The sequence below is a fragment of the Drosophila willistoni genome, chromosome 3R (genome assembly GCF_018902025.1).
Source record: "Drosophila willistoni isolate 14030-0811.24 chromosome 3R, UCI_dwil_1.1, whole genome shotgun sequence".
NCBI lineage: Eukaryota > Metazoa > Arthropoda > Insecta > Diptera > Drosophilidae > Drosophila > Drosophila willistoni.
In genome coordinates, this window is record NC_061086.1 from 17,216,646 (window position 1) to 17,235,169 (window position 18,524).

The window sequence follows — 18,524 nt, forward strand, 5'->3', positions numbered from 1 at the left end:
TAACGGATGTTGGTTGAAATGGTTATGCATTCATGAGCCATAAATCAAACGAGCAGAGTTCAATTAATGTTCCACTATTTGGCATCGATAATTCATTTACTAATTTATCTTTTACAAACAGGCCAAGCATTAATTACAATGCAATTACTTACTCAAATACGCACACCCATTCAGACACGCACACCACTCACGACTATGTGTGTGTGTGTGTCTGTGTGTGTATTCATAATTATGAAATCGAAGGCATCCATTGCATGGCATTCGGCATTTACATGTGCTACTCATTAAGGTAAATAGACGAGACATTAATCTGTAGAACAATAATATCTGCACATAAAGTTCGAAATCAGTTTGGAAAGTTCTCAACTGCCCCATCAATTGGCATTGCTAATCGAATTCGAGATTTCACACACACACATATCGAATAGAATATTGCAAATTGCTAATACGAAATGCATTAGGAACACATTGGCCAATCATTATGATACATATATAAACCATCTTGCCTTATCTTGTTTGACTTAAATTTATATAAATTGCAGATTAATTGCATTCAAGAGTCACCAAGTTCTATCATTAGAAGACTTTGATTAACGGCTTCAGAACTGCCAAAAACTAGTTGACATTTACAACTAAATGAAGCGAAAAATGATAACAAAACAACAATACAACATTAACAATTTCTATAAGAACTTTGCTCCTAACTATCTAACCAAATTGCCCTATAAATTCATATAAAAATCGAACCTAAAAATGCTTTATTTTGATGTGAGTAGGGTTCGACCATCAATCTTCCAGTTGAATACTTTTCAAGGGCTTAATATTTTCTAGTGAGAAACACACTGACAAGTATGAATATTGAAAAATCTATTAATAGTTAAAGCCTATGAATTTTCGAATGATTCTCGATGATACTGATTCGGAGTACTCAAAAGTTTGACAGGAGAGAATGAATAACATTCCCCAGAACACTCCTTTAGATAAGATCTACAACATAAATATTCTAACAGCCTCTAGATGATTTATTAGTAGAATAGGTGAACTCCTAAAATTGAAATAAAAAATTTCACAACAATCAAAAGACAAAAACAAAAAAGATTTTACTGTAAGAAAATCAATATCAGACATAAGCTTAACTCTCTAGTATCTAGAAGTCGGGTTTACATGACAAAGAAGATTGATAAAAGGCCGCTTTAATATGCATCTAAATATAGTTTTTTTTTAAAATTAATGATCAGCATTAAAGGCCAAGTCAAACTTGCCATGTCTGCAAGAACCTAGATATCAGATTCTTTATTTGGCAGACTTTATTTGGTGATAGTGTGAATGCAGGGGATGTAGTTTCAAAAGATTATTTACTTGTTTCTTGTTTTTTTTCAACTTAAAAAAAATAACCGGACTTGTTCTTGTTTCCAATTTGGAATGAATGTGTGTGAATATATCTTGATATAGTGATATTATAATAACATGCCGATTTTCCAATTAATACATTGACTTAAAACCTCTCAAATAGTTTAGAGTACTTATTTTCCAGGATGAATTAGCGAACACAAAATGATAACTATTCAATTTATCTTATTAACTTTTTTATGTGTAAGAAATAAATAATAAAATCAAAAGATTTAATTTTAAGGTCTGTAAGATGTAATCTTAATCCTTCAAGTTGAATATATTTAACACCAGTTCCCCAGTTTAAGTTCCCTTTCTTAATATATATAATTCGATTCAAAAGCGATTTACAAATCATCCAGCCATTATGGAATAGCTATACTTCTACTCTACCCCAAGTGAACACTGCTTGGTATCAAAAGTAGAACTGCTTGACGATGAAATTCTTCTTGGAAATTATCCGATTGGGACAATAGAGATATCATACGAAACAGAATGTACATATGTAGGTCTTTTTTATTAATTGAAGAACTTAAAAGAATTTAACTTTATCAAATATTTTACTTATGTAGATCCAGAGGTTGCATCTTTGTTCTTTTTTTCGAATGCACTCGGAATCAGTTAGATTTAACCATTTTTAAACTGAAGTCATTCAAGACGTTTAATACACTTTTCCTTCATAGAATACAAATATATATATCAAACATCATTTGATCTTTACAATTATATTTCAATCACGAAAAATACACACTTTTCCAAATTTTTGCATATCTTTAATTTGTAATATTCCGTTATAAATCTATTTAATTCTGCACTCACATCACTCATAGAGATTATTTTGGTTTATCGGGGTTATATCAGGCACTTGGATTAAGCAAATCTTTAAATGGCTATACTCACCCACTCAAATTCCACGCTTCGTTGGCCAAGATAGGGTTTTATAGTGATGACAATTTCATTGCAGGAGCTGGCACTTTTACACCTACTACTTTTACTTATATTTCTATTTCGAGGACTAGCGTCGTAAAACCTCAGTACGCCATTGTTTACAACCAGAAGAAATGGGCGCCCATAGATGTCCTGGACGTTAGGCAAGAGCAAAAGATGACAGGCAGGACGACAGCCACGTCAGACGGACAGCATCGTAAAAAGTCGAAAGAGAGCTTTACAAAATGACAACAAACCGGAATGGATTGTCCCTCACATTGTTGTTTCGGCGATGGAGCAGCAACGGCTGCCGCAACAACTGCATCAACGTTGCCTGATCCAAGTCGAATGAGCGCCATCCTTTGCATGTGGAGGCGTTAGAAGTACACACTCACACGTCGTTTTACGGCAGACGACTCAATGGCAATTTATGGAATGGATGCCATTTCCAGCATCCACAAACAGCATCCAAAAAGTGCAAGCCGCCTAAAAATGTTGAATGCTATGGCGCAGGCGCTGGCCGCAGGAATGCATTGGATAAGGATACCTTAAAATGCCAAAATCTCATCAATGAAATGCTTTGAAATCAACAGAAATTGTTGCCATTTTCTCTAGACATCTCAGGGATGAAACCGAAATGCTTAAAAAGAGAGAACGAGAAGTCGTCTGAGAGAATGGCTTCCACCCTTAAATAATACTTACCTTTCGGTACCAGCTCTGGCTCTGGCCTTCCAATCGACTTTCTGGGGGTTGGAAAAAATCAATAAAATCCACATCGACGTCCATGTTAAGACCCACTCCACTCCACTTAGCTTTGACTGAGGACAGACAATGAAAGGATGATGACGATGATGATGCTGATGATGGTGAAGCGAAACGGACACAGACGCACGTGTTGTCCCGGGTCTTAAATCCACTACCCCCTCCCCCCAATGGCCATATAGACAGACATTTAGTGCCTAGTACAGTAAAGAAGAAGGCAAAAAAAACAAAAGTAAATAATGTTACTAAATGTATTTAGCCAACGAGTTTCTAATGGAAACAATTAAGTCATTAGCAAGTGTTGATTTGGCAAAACTAACTAATGTCTGTGAGCCATAATGGAGTTGGCATCCGCATCCGCATCCACATCCTTCTGGGGACAACCACCCAACCACATGTGTTGCTCTCAACCACACAAAGACTCCTGAGAAGGGGCGAGTAAGCCAGACGAGACGAGATGAAAAACCAACTCGTTGGGCCGCCTTACAAATGCCTCACATTTTTCTCAATTACAATGAACAACTTACTTTCTGTGGGTGTGTGTGAGTGTGTGTGTGTTTGTTGTGCGTGTGTTGTATGTTGTGGGGGTCTGCATGGAGTTCACTTTTCGTTTCGAAAAGTCAAGAGTTTCCCATTTTTAACCATGATTGAAGAGTTAACTGTTGTGATGGCAGTTTTAACAGCATTCGTTTTAACTTACTTTTATTTTTTGTTGTTGTAAATGGTTTTTGAGTTATTTACTTAACTTTATACTGGTTCCCTGTGTGTGTGGGTTTGGGTGGGACCATAGGGTATAAAATAACAAAATTGACTCCCCTCTCTAAGCCAAATTCTTTATTTTTCGACATAAATTTAAGACAAAATCAAATAGCCCATTGATTCGGTATATAAGCAACTCAAAAAAGAAGTAAAGTATCTAGCTAAAGTATGATAAAAGATATTTAAAAGGCGTTTCAGAGAATTTTGTATTGAAATATCATAATCAAATATCATATATTTTCTGATCTAAGAATTATCATGTCATACAATTAGTAACTATATCAATAAACCTTTTTTCTTCGAAATTATCAATGAAGCTGTAGCCAAATAATGCGTATTAAAACACAATCAAAGGATAGTAGAATGACTTATTATAATGAAGCAACTGTCAAAAATTGTCAACTTACGATTTAGTCTAAAAAAACGTTGATGGCATGGAGTCTAAGTTTAAAATTTGAAACTCCTTAGAACACTCCCCTGGATCCATTCCTGAAGAAAAACCAAATCTATGTATGTTATAGTCAGCAAATGGTTCCATATATTACCAGAGAATATCGCGGCCTAAAGCTGAAACTTTTTATGGGTATTTTTAGAAATGTGTAAAAAAGGTTCCAAACTTTACTTTATCTTAAATACTTTATCTTACTTATCTAAAATGTAATAAAGTTCCTTGGGGTTTTTCTACTTCTTTGTCTTTTTTTCCCCTAATAGTTATGTCATCTCATACGCCATATGTCATGTAAATATGTACATAAATAAATATCTCACAATAAGTAAAAAAAACTTTAACGGGCCTAGTTCTTAGTCTAAACTCTTAAAATATTGTAAGATACCATTCACAAACCATCAATCTGTATTTATAACAAAGCGTGAAATAAAATTGAATTGAATTGAATTGAAAATGTAATTTTTGTTCCTTTGGTTTTTTTTCTTTTCTTTCGTTTCTTAAAGCACTTTTCTGCTTGCTACTTCGCTCAACAAATTTTTGGCCGCCTTGTATTGGCCATTTAAATGAAGTCGCAGTTATTTTCCATATATGTACATTTGATTAAAAAATCTGACAATTTAGGCGAACTGAGTTTTTGTGAGAATCGAACAGACATGCAAAATGTTAACTCTGTAGCTCTTACGGTCTAGTAGGAGTTTGCGTTGATCCAGAGGGACTCGTATCGTCGTGCTGATCAAATATATATATACTATATATAGTCGGAGATGCTTCCTCCTATGCGTTGCACACTTCTGACCAAAATGAATATACCCTTTTTGCAAATAAATTGCCCAATTTTGGATCAGTTAAATTGCCTCATCATTTTGTGTGCTACTTCTAAAAAACGTAAATTTAACTTGAATTTGCTCTATCGCAAATGAAATATGAATTTAGTTATTTCCTTTGACAACAATCAAATGTGAAAAGATAATTCCAACTCTAAATCAATTACAGTGTACTTACTTATCGTTCGCGGAAATACTACAACAACCACCAGATAATTCCCACCAATGAATACATGGACTCGCATTGTATATAGTAGATATGTATTATATATATGTATTTTCTTCTCTGGTATACACAGCGAATTCTTAAGGCACAAGACAGTCTGGATGGAGATTATGCTATACAACAAGTGAATCAAAAATTATATGAGACTTAATTGAATGAATCATTAAAACGGCAGCATCCGGAGACACCAACAAAATTGCCGAAAAATTAAAGTAAAGTAAAACTGATGATCAAGTCTTTTGTGTGTTTGTGTGTGGTTCTTTGTTTGTGTGAGTGTATCTACGACAATGTGGGCACAGGAATGACAGTCTGATAGAGGTGCAGTCGGGCATCGGCATGACCCAGCTTGTTGGTGGCATTGCAGAAGTAATCCCCGAAATCCTCATCCGAAACGCTGGCAATACGCAGCACCGATGTAGTCGTCTCAAAGGAGGAGGCCGTGTTGGCAATCTCGTAGTAGCGGCTCGATTGCAATTGGACTCCATTCCGATGCCAGACAACAGTGGGAGCAGGATATCCCTGGACAGAGCATTCCAATTCCACTGCATGGGAGATCATTTGAGCTATTTTGGGTCTTTGAACTGCTATCTGGGGTCTGAACTCCACTTCTACGCGTATCAAGCGTCGATCTGGCTGACCCTCACCATTCTGGGCAATGCAGAAGTAACCACCGCGATCCATACGATGCACCGTCTTGATGCGCAGCGTCGGCTCCGCAAGCAGATGACCACCCGCTGGCATAATGGCATTATTTTCCCGGGCCCAGGAGATGGTCGGCTTGGGGAAACCATTGGCATGGCAAGTCAACTCCAGATTCTGTCCCTCTGTCACTAGAGTGGTTTTTGCCGTTGACTCTGAGATCACTGGCGGGGTTTTAATTTGTAAATTCAACTTCTTGGTGACCTTTTCCGTGGCCGAGACAATCACTTGGCACTCATAGGGTCCCATATCACTGGCCTCGATCTTTCGTATTCTGAACGTGTACACAGCACTGCCCGTCTTGGGATCTTCAATTACGGTGACATTATAGCGCTGATCGGGCAAACTCAATATGTTCCTCATGGACAAGACCACCGAATTGGTATCCGATTCACTGCTCCGCTTGGCCCAGCTCACAGACAACTGGCCCACGTGCTCCACAGTGCAATTGAATTCCACACTGTCCCCCACACTGGCCACCACATCCTTGCTGATTTGCGTGATGACAGGCACGGCAGCCGAACTGCCCGCAATCCACATGAAACATAGAGATACCCAATAAAGGTTCCTCATCCTCACTTATCAAAGTCTTTGATTATTGATTATTGTTTTGACTTTTTGGTCACTTTCACTCTTTCCCTCTCTCTCACACTCGTTCTGTGATTATTCCAGTGCTGTGCTGAGCTGCGCTGCGTTCGGCGTTCTTTAGCGTTCTTCACTCGACTGAACAGTCGAGCAAAGGCGAACTCTGAGCTGGGCTCAAAGAAAAACTGTTGCTGCCAGCGTCGCGATGCGTCGCTGCTGGTGACAGTAAAGCAAACACAGGCATTCGTTATCTAAGGAAGGGCAGCCGAAAAACAATGTTGTACACTCGGAGAAATTTCGAATGGCAAACCCAACTAGTTGGTCGATCATTCTATATACATACATATGTAGATTCAAAACAGTAAAAGATTGAGAAAACATGGAAATAGCGCTTGATCAATAGACCCGTGTCTATACACGAATTATAAGGGGCTACAATTTCAATCATTTTTAAGAAGTTTAGGTAAACTCAAATTTATTAAAAATATATATATAGCTTAGAAACAACAGAAACTTAAACACTGATTCCCATAGATTTGTCTAAATATTGTTAAAAATCTCTTAAAAATTTGTATGTTTGCCTTTAGAAGAATATTTATGAATGTCCTGACAATTTCGACTATGCAGTTTTTTTTTATTTTGACCGTATGTTTAAAATTTCGTAGGTTTTTAACCAAAGTAGAAGAATTTTGAAATTTAGTTACGAGTACAAGAGTAGGTACTAAATATTGAATAACTTAATTCTTATTTAGTTAATTTAGTTATCAGAGCTGAATAAATTGTTGTACACTTTTGCCGAATTGACTAGAATTTTTATACCATACACCCATACGGTGAAATGGTATATTAAAGTCGCCAAAATGTAAGTTTAATTCTTAGTTTACGCAAACTTTTAGAGATTCCAGTATTTTGTTTAAAATTTTATAATGTTTTCTTAGTTCAGTTGCTTTTCTAAATTATGAAATCAGATGGATTTTTAAATATCACAAAAGAATGTTACCTTTTATATGCCTAGGACGGCATTTTCTTTTAAGTTTCTCTCAGTGTACATAAAAGTCATCGACGTTTGGGATCATATCTCTCTTTACAATTTATTTACTTGTCGCATTTGTTTGTACATTTGTCATATACACTCGTGTACATAAAGTTGTATTTTTATGTATGTATTACTTTTGTATATATGTATGTAGATTTTACTTATCAATGGGCTTTAACTTTTACTGCACTTGGTACTCGCGATGCGCGTCTTTAATCATTCAATTGATTTGTTTTGCTTTTGCCATGCGATAAGAATGGAAAGTCAGAGCTAGCCGAGTCGTTGTCGGATTATTCAATTACACCAAAAATACAGAGACAGAGAGAATGAAATGAAAACATTTGCAATCAAATAAAGGATAAAGGATAAACAAACGAACTGCAAGCCTTTGCCTGGCCAACTGAAATGTCCACGAAAATATTCAAATATTTTGCTTTCCCGCCATAAAACGTTTAGAGATTCGTGGAAAAATGTGAATTGCTTGATTTATGGCATGGCGCGTTTGCAATAGTTTTCTGGAAGGGAGGCGACGTTCGTGGTATGGCAATGCCCGCGATCCTGTGCAACAACACAGCAATGGCAGCTCAACAAGGACAACAGTTTCCTGTGTCTCTGTTGCGCCCTTCCCAAACAGGGGCGCATGCGTAGGAAATTGGAAAGGGGGTGGTCATGGTGGAAGGTGGAAGGTGGTGTGGTTCTTAACTCTCAGCCATGTTGCAAGTCTCTCTTTAAATGGATCTGGGACTTGTGTGTAAGAAAAATAAAATGTTTAAAAATATTATATAAAAAAAATATTTCAATATTCACGACTGTGCTAAAAGATTTCCAGGGGCAACAGAAAACTTTTGTCAATATTTTCTAAAAAGTTTCGAAATGATAAGTATATAAAAAGTGGCCTAAAATTAGTTGACTTTGTTGGCTTGTTAATCCGGCGCTGTGTATATTTGTTGCAATATTTTCCCATCAGTCTACTATAATATTATTAATTCTATATCTGAGCCATATAAATATATTGTTGTAATATTTCATAATCTCTTTTCTACAATATTTTAAATTATAACAAAACAAATTTAATCGTGTGGTATTGACTTAGATTTTTATAATTTCTTATTAATTTATGGGGTATATAATAAATAGATAACAGTGTTTGCTTGTAAATAGTCCAAATACTTTAAGTTTTAAATGTAAATCTTAATCCTTGTGGATTAAGACATTTTAAAAACATTAACCGTGATCCGTGTCTGTATCAAAAATAAACTAAAACAAAGAGATTTACAGATCAATTGGATAAAGATCTACATAAATATTAATGATAAATTATATTATTACTAAGGTTTAGAGGGCTTAGAATTGAAATATATTACTTTTCATTCCTGTCAGTACTTTCAATGGATATTTTCCTAATCATAGAGAGTTCAAAATTGACATCCCTGCCATCCCTTTTCTCGTTAAAGAGGATCGTTTAACAAGAAAACATGATTGATTAGGTTTTGGTTATTTAAATGCCTCTGCCTCGGTCGGATAAAACGTGATTCAAGGATTGTAAATTGAATCAGAGAGAAAATCTTAAATCGTGCTTCGTTTCTTTTAATTTTTTTTTTTTGTTGAAATCCGGCTGAAAATGCCATCTCATGCTATCCTGCTCGCATGATTTTGCTCTGCCAGAGCACATTCGAATCAGATAATTGTAAATTGTGTAAAATAATAAATTTCAAGTTAACTATCTGTGGACCTCATAGGGAGTTGCGTTTCGCTTCTATGCATGCATCTTGTTCCCTTCTCATTCTCGGTGTCTCTTTTTCTCTCGGCGTGTGTGTGTGTGTGTGTGTGTTTCTCTAGTCCTTTTTTGCAGTCCTTGTTGCAGTTGGCATGGGCAATGGGCAATGTGGAGTATCCTGGTTGTGGGTTATACTTGTGCAGTTGCAATATGGACTGACCAGACTTGGGACCTGACTGAAAACCTGGTCTCTGGAACGAAGGGCTGCCGATGCTGAGGCTGAAACTGAGGATGAGACAGCGGTGGTGGCTATGGCAGCGGCAACTGGCAAAGGTTCACACTGTTTCCAGTGTGTTCGAGCTCGAGCGAGCAGATCCAAAAACAGAAAATGTCAAATTTTGTAATTTATTACCCGAATCCTGTTTCTGTCAGTGACTCTCTCGCTCGATGGCATCGGCAGGAGGCAGAGTGAATGAGATGCGGAGGGATGTGGCAGGGCGAGTCAGGGTCCTTTGTCACACACTGCGTGTGAATTTGTTGCCCAGTGTGCGAGTATGCTAGTATGTGTGTATGTGTGTGTGTGTGTGTGTATCCTTTGGCTTTTGGTATATTTGTTCTTTTTTGTTGTTCTGTGAGTATTTTATGTTCTTTTTTTTTAGTTTTTTTGGCTTGCTGCCCTGTTCTCTCGCTTCGAGTGTATTTGTGAATTGACTTTTGTTGCCAGTTGGCAAACAGATTCCACATCTAATGTCAACGCTAAGCCATATAGATGATCCTCGGTCTCACGAAATTGATATTTATAAAAATATTTCCAGTTTTTCATGGCATAGAGTGAATTTAAGGCACCATAGATCTTAGTAATTGATCTTAAGCTAGTTAGTTCTTCAGACATGAACGATTTTCTAATGGAGCAAAGGTTAGTTAGGTTAGGTTTTTAACTTTTCTGTCCTTTTGTTTCCATGGTATATATCTTAACTAATTATTTATTTAACCAATGATCCATCTTTTACCCTTTGCTCCACCTGTTGACACAATCAAACAACCAAGTACATACAAAAGGACAACTAAGGACATAGAAAACAGGAATTTCTTTATGTATGAGTACTTCGAATGTGGTATTAAGCATTAGGGTTATATATCAAAGCATCAAAAATAATTTAATAACTATTTATAATGGATCTCAGATAAGGATGATAAAAATACAAGTATTAAGCTAAATTAAATAAAACTCTATACAAAATATTTTAAATTTACCGCCAAAATTGCAAAAAGTATTAACGTCGAACAAGCTTCAACTAAAAAGTACCAACGTCAAACTGAATGCAACCTCTATTTCTTTGCCCCCCTATTTTCACTCACTGGCGTCATCTGTTGGCTACTGAGTAAACTACTAAGGGTGAGAAGTGCTAAGGAACTGAGTAAATTACTACCCTTAGCACTTCCGTTGACTAAGTTACTAAGACCCTTAGGAGTTTACTCAGTAGCCGCGGGTTTTTAAAAGCGATGGCTTTAATGTATACAAAAGGAAAAAGAATAATGTTCTCAAGAGTCAAAAATAAGAAGAACATATTAATGCCACATCAGCCAAGTATTTGTTGACTTCATAAATCAATATTCTGTGAAATTATGCAATTTTGTTTTAATTAAATATTTAAATTCTACTTTTAAGACAGAGTGGAAATTAATCTCTGTGGCAGCGCTAAAAGTAAGAACTTTTTCTGTTTACCAACACTGGTCTTTAAATATCGAAGATTTACCGTTTTTTTCATGTTAATTTTTTTTAATGATTTCCCAATAAGCGAAAACGCAGGCAAAGAAACAAACAAAATAAATTATTGGTGGAATTTGGGGAAAATGGCGCAACCGCCGCCAGATCAAAATTTTTATCATCACCCGCTGCCGCATCATCAGCATCCGCAGCTTCAGTTGCCGCCACAATTTCGGAATCCCTTCGATTTGGTAAGATCATGCCCAGAAAGTGTCACAGCAAGAGGAAGAAGGTGTAAAATGTTGACACTTTTGCCTTTCTTTCCTTTGTCTTAGCTTTTCGATGAGCGAACTGGAGCAATCAACTACAATTATATACGTCCCTATCTGCCCAATCAGATGCCAAAGCCAGGTGAATCTAACACAATCTTCAAACTCCAATTGGATCTAACTCTCCGTCTCTCTTTCGTGCTTTCTTTTAGAAGAGCTACCAGACTCGTTAGTGATGCGAAGACCACGTCGTACTCGGACCACCTTTACCAGTTCACAAATTGCCGAATTGGAACAGCATTTCCTTCAGGGACGTTATCTAACCGCTCCACGATTGGCTGATCTGTCAGCCAAATTAGCCCTGGGCACGGCTCAGGTTAAGATTTGGTTTAAAAATCGCCGGCGTCGTCACAAGATACAATCGGATCAGCACAAGGATCAATCGTATGAGGGAATGCCAATGTCGCCATCGTTAAAGCCAACGGATTCCGTCCACGATCCACCCAGCCTGCAAGCACTGAGCTTAACCCCCTCGCCCACTCCATCCGCAACAACTGGAGGGCATCATTTGATGGATCATTATGGTGATACCTTCAATGGGTATTACAATTACAATAATCAAAATGGTCATGTGCATGCGCAATATGCGGCAGCTAATAACTGGCAACATCAGCAGCAGCAGCAACAACAACAACAGCAACTCCTTCATCAGGCTGCTCCACATCATCTGTTGCAGCAGCAGCAGCAGGAGCAACAGCAGTTGCATCATCATCATCATCACACTAGCCACGTGCCGACACACCAACAGCAGCAGCAGCAGCAACAACAGCAACATCAGGAACAACATCAACAACAAGAACAATACCAACATCATTTCGCAGTCAATTCCTGTCGTGGCTCTATGGTCAAGGACGAACCCGATCCCGACTATAATTTCAACAACAGTTCGTATTATATGCGCTCAACAACAACCACCACAACATTGCAATTGTCATCCGGCGTCGGCATCGGCGTTGGCGTCAGCCAGAGAGTCGCCGGCGGCGGCAGCAGCAGCAGCAACAGCAGCGGTTCGACTAACGCCTCTGGCTCAGCCTCTGTTTCTGCTCATGCTCCTGGCTCTGGCTCTGGCTCAGCTACGGTCTCTGCCTTGGAGGTGACGTCTGCTCTATCGCCCGGCTCCGAAGTCTATGAACCATTAACACCCAAAAATGACGAAAGTCCCAGTCTGTGTGGCATTGGCGTCGGCAGCATTGGCGGCATTGGCGGACCAAGTGCCACTGCTGTCGTTGTCAGTGGCGATAATGTCGCCGATGTCAACGATACTATAGACAATGGATCGACCAAGAAGACGACGCTACAGGTGAGCTATAAAATAGGCGCCTTCCATCCACTAGCCACAGCTAAATATTCTTTCTACTAACTGGAAATTACCAAATCAATTTAGAAAATTATCCATCAACTGCTTAAATCGAGTCTCTCTTAATCGATTTAAAACATATAATCGAGGTTATTAATATTAGGTATTCTAAAGTAGGAGTCTTCTTAGTCTTTCATGATTTGGTCAGACAGTAAGTCTAGTCTGACCAACGAACTAAAAAGAGATAAGTCGTGTTGAGATGGTTTCAGTTTAATGATCCTGTTAATTATGTGAATAGGTAATGAAAATAATAACCATTTATTCCTTCAGAGCAAAGTAGCAACCAATAATAATTACTATTATGAAGAACTAGACTGATATTTGTTATTGCCTTTTAAAAACCGTTTAATTATTAAATAATTTCAATATTTATTTAATGAGCAGGGACTCATATACATATATTGAATATTTTCTATCCTTTTGCCATTCTCTACTTTATCATATTGTTTGCATTTTCAGAACTTGGAGCCACTTAAGAGCAGCAATATGGTTTTGGACAAGAGCTGTGACGATGGCAGCAATGAATTAGCCGCAGGACTTCGAGCTGTTAGTCGCAATTGCATTCGATTTGGCAAACTTTCGCCTATACAGGCTCCCATCGCCCCGCCCACCCTGAATGTGGGCGGCTCACCCATGGACTCAACAATGTCTGCCATGCATGATGCAAATCAATATCAATGTACGATGGATACGATAATGCAAGCGTATAATCCTCATCGTAATTCAGCAGCAAATACGCAATTTGCTTATTGCTTCAATTGAAGAGGCAACAAATTTCTATTGGAAAGCCTTAATCAATCAACATATCATAATTGAATATTTTTGCAAAAATATTTATCGGCGGGGTAGTATTAGAATTCTTGATTTAGTTTTAAGTGTATACCAGTTGTTTCCTAATTGTACAAAGAACAAACAAAATGATTGTAGATAATTAATTAGGTTTTTAGGATCCTAACACGCAATATGTATATGCCTTTTCAACTAGTTAATAGTCTTGTTTTCAATGCCTTTTCCTTTAATTAATTGTTAACTTCTTTTTGGCGTCAAACTTTCCCGGGAAAATGTTCCTTGTTCTTCGCATTTAAGTTCAATTGGGTTTCTATACAAAACTCATGTAAAAAGCCCATGGAAATACCAGTTGGACTTGAAGTGAAGTAACTTTTGGGCTTTTTGTGAATGTTTTCCTAGCAAAGTTTTTCTCTCTTGGAAATATTTTTGTCTTTTCTGATGCTAAACTCGAAATTGGTAATTGCTAAACAAAACTGTATTCAACCAAATGTAAAATGTTTCTCTTTCTGATAATTCTTGAGCCTTGATTTAAGTCAAGAAGGCTGTGAATTATCAGCATAAGATTGATCATTTGAACAATAATATTTCATGTAGAATATTTTCAATATTTGCATTACCAACAGATAATTAATGTCAATACAATATTTCTCCTCCGGAGAAGTTTACACAAATTGCCTTAAATAATTGTCATAAAAGTTTTTAGTGTACGGAAAGGATAAACTATTTTTAACTCATTATTTTTGTATATTAATTGAAAACGCATTGAAAATCAATTGGTTATTAGAATTAAAGTTTTTGTGATGTTTTAGTTATGTAAGTTTTTTTTTATACTAAAAAGAAAGTAAAACGTTTATCAATTTGGAAATATATATTTTATGCCAAACACCGCAACTAAATTTATACTAAAATGATATTAAATTTTCTATTTAAATTAATTAGAATGATCAATCAGCTAATTCCTCGAAATTGTCTCTAAATTGTCGACTTTTTTCTATACTTTCATTTTTAACTAACATCATACTACTTAGTTTTTTTTAATTTAAATAATTTAATATTGTACATACATAATATTTGTAAAGGTTTGAACTTTTCTAAGCTTCAGACCTAGACGTAGATGTCCTAGATGTATGCAAGTGGGCACGTACCACAACTCTTGGCTGATGAACGAAATTTTTAGCTGGTTTTTCCGAAAATCTTATGAATTTAAAATTTGTACCTAGTGTCTTAATTTTTATGATATGTGTGAGCACACATGCGACCGTGTGTGTTGATCCATAAAATTCGATCCGCGAATTTCCAACGAACAGCGCTTCGTCCGAGACAGTCATAAAGATTCACGCTTAATTCCACCAAGCAGGACCAGGTGCCAATGATCGATAGATAGGTCCGGGCTACCTGTGAACCTCACAGCCTCAGAACCTTTTGAACCATTTAGGTAGGCCTGTAAAACTTTGGTTTTCTTGGGTGGCAGGCAGGCAAGCGGGCGGACAGGCAACTTGTTGCCTCACATTTTCTTTGATATAAATTATGGAAAATCCAAAAGTACAATTTTCTGTCATGAACGAACGAATTCTGGGTTTATCCCATCATACAATTTTATTGAGTTTGTTTCGCGTTTCCAACGTGGCAAAGGGGCGCGTAACCATATAATATAAGGATTAATTTGATTGGATTGTATTATGAGATATCTAGAAAATGATTGAGAATGGCAAATAAATAAGTTATGATTTAATTTCAAGAATTAGTACAACAGTTTTATAAAGTCAGTCTGTCTAAAAAGGATTTGTATGATCGACACTCCAATTACTCAGCTATTTAAGTAATAATTAATCGATGAAATAAGATCATTTAAGGTATTTTAAAAAAGACGATCCTTTAGATCGTAAGTTTGATTATATATACGTCGCTGGCAAATATAGTATAAGACTTTTCTCAAATCCTGTTACTAGACTGAAACCAAACATACTTAAATGCTTCTTTTAGAAAGTCTAAACACAGCCCTTGATTAGGAACAAACTTAGTATCACTGTGACATGAGGAGACCTTATATTAAGTGCTTAAAAAAAGAACTCCGTAATTGTTTTTCTATGTCAGAAATTAATTACAACTAATTTTAAATGTGTGCAGTTTTTAAATATCGTTGGGCAAGTATAGTTTTTCGCTTGTCTATATCCCATATATGGATTTCAGCCGGACTGTACTAACTAGTACATATGCATATAGACAAAAATTGGTTTTTGTGTCCTGCCTGCTATGACTTCTCTTCTATTGTTTCCATGTATTTTTACAGATTTCCACGAAGCAAGTAAATCCGATAGCGCCAGTAATAAAATTTGCGAACACCGCAAACGTGTCGCCGGGATTCGCATGAGGATATATGGAAGCGGGAAAGGCGCCGCGACATGTCCATTTGTTGTCTCTTTCTCGTTCTTTCTCTCTCTCGACAGGATACTGGCTTTGAACAAACAAAGTCATAAACTGTCAAATCAAGCATAAAACCCTCGAAGAATATCCCTTTCTAGCATTGTGAAGAGTTAGTTATATACCAAAAGCCGCGACGCATGACCTTCGCAAACGAGTGAGAGAGAGAGGAAGAAAAGAAATTTCACTTTCTTTCAACAGGTGCTAGAAATTGCTTCATCTGATCAGGATGAGATCATCATCATTGCCGTTGCCATTGCCATTGCCATTGCCGACATCCCTGACGATGACGCCTACCTGGCTAGACTGGTGGAAACGGAATCTTTGTTGTTCTCACATAACGCCATCGATCGATGGCCCAAATCCAAATCCTAGCCTAGCCGGGATTCCGATCAAAACAAGCCTCTAGATTGGCCCAAGAGAGCCGGCTCATTGGCGAGACACGCACATGTTTATGAGCGAGACAGAGCAAGGATTTATGACGTTTAGGCAAATTTGTTGTTCCGCAGAATATTCTTGGCCTACCTAAGTCGCTCCTATATAATGTGGGTGTTGGCTTCAAGAAGAGCATCATTCCTCTTTGAGACAGCCAAGCAGTCGCAACCCAGTCACAGTCATAGACAACAAAATGTCATCCGTCATGCATTACTATCCAGTGCATCAGCCAGCTCCAGTCGTCAAATACAGTGAGGTAAGTAAAAATAAATAATTTGTTCTTCTGTTGGTTATTCAATTAATCAAGTTTTATTCATCTCTCTAGCTAATGTATGGACACTCCATGCAGCCAACTTCTGCTGTGCCCACCTATCAACACTGCCAGCTTCCCATGCCCCAAGCAATTGTCAACCATGAGGCCACCCATCAGCAGGTATCCTCCGATGAGAATCTGCCAACGACACAATCCAGTTTGGATCAAGGACGAGTCAAGTTGAAGCGTTCTCGCACAGCGTTCACCAGTGTCCAGTTGGTCGAACTGGAACGTGAATTCAATAGCCATCGCTATCTGTACAGAACTCGACGCATTGAGATAGCCCAGAGATTGTCCCTTTGTGAACGTCAGGTGAAGATTTGGTTCCAGAATCGGCGCATGAAGCACAAGAAGGACACCCTTGGACAGAGAGAGCCCAAGGCGAATGCCAAGATCAACCAACCCCAGGCCGAGCAGAGCGCCCATCGTGGCATTGTCCAGAGATTGATGTCCTACAGTCAGGATCCAACAGAAAAACGCTCTCAGTCCACAGCTGTTAACCCAATCGCAGCTCCTCTTTATGCTAAATCGAAGCCACAAGCAGCTATTAACAACAACAACAACAACGACATTCTAAACAACTCCTCCAATATGTGCTCATCCTCTGATCTGAGTGAGATTCTGGAACATTTGGCCCAAACAACCAATACCTCGCTGCCAGCTAATAATACTATCTCCAGTCCCACTTCAATCAACACATCTTCATCCTCATCATCGTCAGTGTCCTCGTCGGGTCACTATTCCTATAATTTGGTTTTGCAAAGCATCAAACAGGAACTGGAGGCATCTGCTCAGGCATGGTCTAAATCAAATTCCAGCTCCAACTCGATTCTCCACCCCCAATCTTGGCATCCAGTCCAGGCCAACCAAGTGGCTCCAAGTGCTGCTCTCAATCAGCCAACGCCCTCTATGAATCTTGCCTGGGGTGAGCCGGTGGCTAAATCGAGGAAGTTAAGCATCACCCACATAAATCCCTGCACAGCCGGCTTCGACTATCAAAACTAAGAAATTTTCTATGCATATATTATTTCTTTTTTAATAATAATAATAATAATAGTTTTTTTTGTTAAGTAAATACATAAGACATCCCAGGGATTTATTTTAGAGCTCAGTGAAATCCAATGAGAAAATATTAATAAGAAACTATAGCATTTAATTTGTTTAAGTAGAGTTTGACTTTTATATAAACTAAATCAATAAATAATCTAAAAAATAATTGTAAGAAATGTTTATTATATTTTATCTATGTTAAAATTTGAGGCGTACCACTTTAAGGAAATTGCATCAAAGCTAAACCAATTTCCAAAAATTGGAAGTGAACTAATAATAGTATACAAAGTATATAAATTGGTATAAGCTTTACTTTTAGTTACCACTTACAATAATAAGTACAAATAATTGTACGATTTTTGGTATTCGACTTTCTGATGTATCCCTTTTGAGCACAAAAAGAAGAAGTCTTTAGAATGACCGGGACCTCCTTGACGTTTGCCTGGACATCGCACTCGTCATGAAGTAACCCTTAGCAAGGGATAGCATTGCCAATATTAAGCTAGCCTTATTTAGGCCTGGTTAGCATATTTAAGTAGGCATAGGTGAGGCTAATGTAGAAAAAGGATGTTCAGTATATTGTATATAAATTGGTATAAGCTTTACTTTTACTTAGAACTTACAAGGGCTTAGCCAGGTATGGACAGGAGAGACAGCTTTGGGAATTGATGCAATTGAAGTTAATATTTCGTTGCCCTTTTGTTCTTAATAATTTAGTTAATTCAATTCATTTAAAGATTAAGCTCCTTT

The 18,524-nt window shown here is 37.5% G+C and overlaps 3 protein-coding genes across 3 annotated transcripts; 2 read left to right on the top strand and 1 right to left on the bottom strand.

Annotated features, from left to right (window-relative positions):
• Positions 1–5,360: 5,360 nt before the first annotated feature.
• On the bottom strand, positions 5,361–6,768 carry LOC6647279 (protein amalgam). Its single transcript, XM_002070769.3, has one exon. The coding sequence runs from the start codon at positions 6,605–6,607 to the stop codon at positions 5,615–5,617; it is 993 nt and encodes a 330-aa protein (XP_002070805.1). The 5' UTR covers positions 6,608–6,768; the 3' UTR covers positions 5,361–5,614.
• Positions 6,769–11,129: 4,361 nt separating this feature from the next.
• LOC6647278 (homeotic protein bicoid) lies at positions 11,130–14,446 on the top strand. The gene is made up of 4 exons (XM_023178616.2): positions 11,130–11,331; positions 11,416–11,491; positions 11,562–12,709; positions 13,226–14,446. The coding sequence occupies exons 1-4, from the start codon at positions 11,140–11,142 to the stop codon at positions 13,526–13,528; spliced, it is 1,719 nt and encodes a 572-aa protein (XP_023034384.2). The 5' UTR covers positions 11,130–11,139; the 3' UTR covers positions 13,529–14,446.
• A 2,091-nt stretch (positions 14,447–16,537) lies between these two features.
• LOC6647277 (protein zerknuellt) lies at positions 16,538–17,770 on the top strand. The gene is made up of 2 exons (XM_002070767.2): positions 16,538–16,667; positions 16,737–17,770. The coding sequence occupies exons 1-2, from the start codon at positions 16,605–16,607 to the stop codon at positions 17,727–17,729; spliced, it is 1,056 nt and encodes a 351-aa protein (XP_002070803.1). The 5' UTR covers positions 16,538–16,604; the 3' UTR covers positions 17,730–17,770.
• The last annotated feature ends 754 nt before the right edge of the window (positions 17,771–18,524 follow it).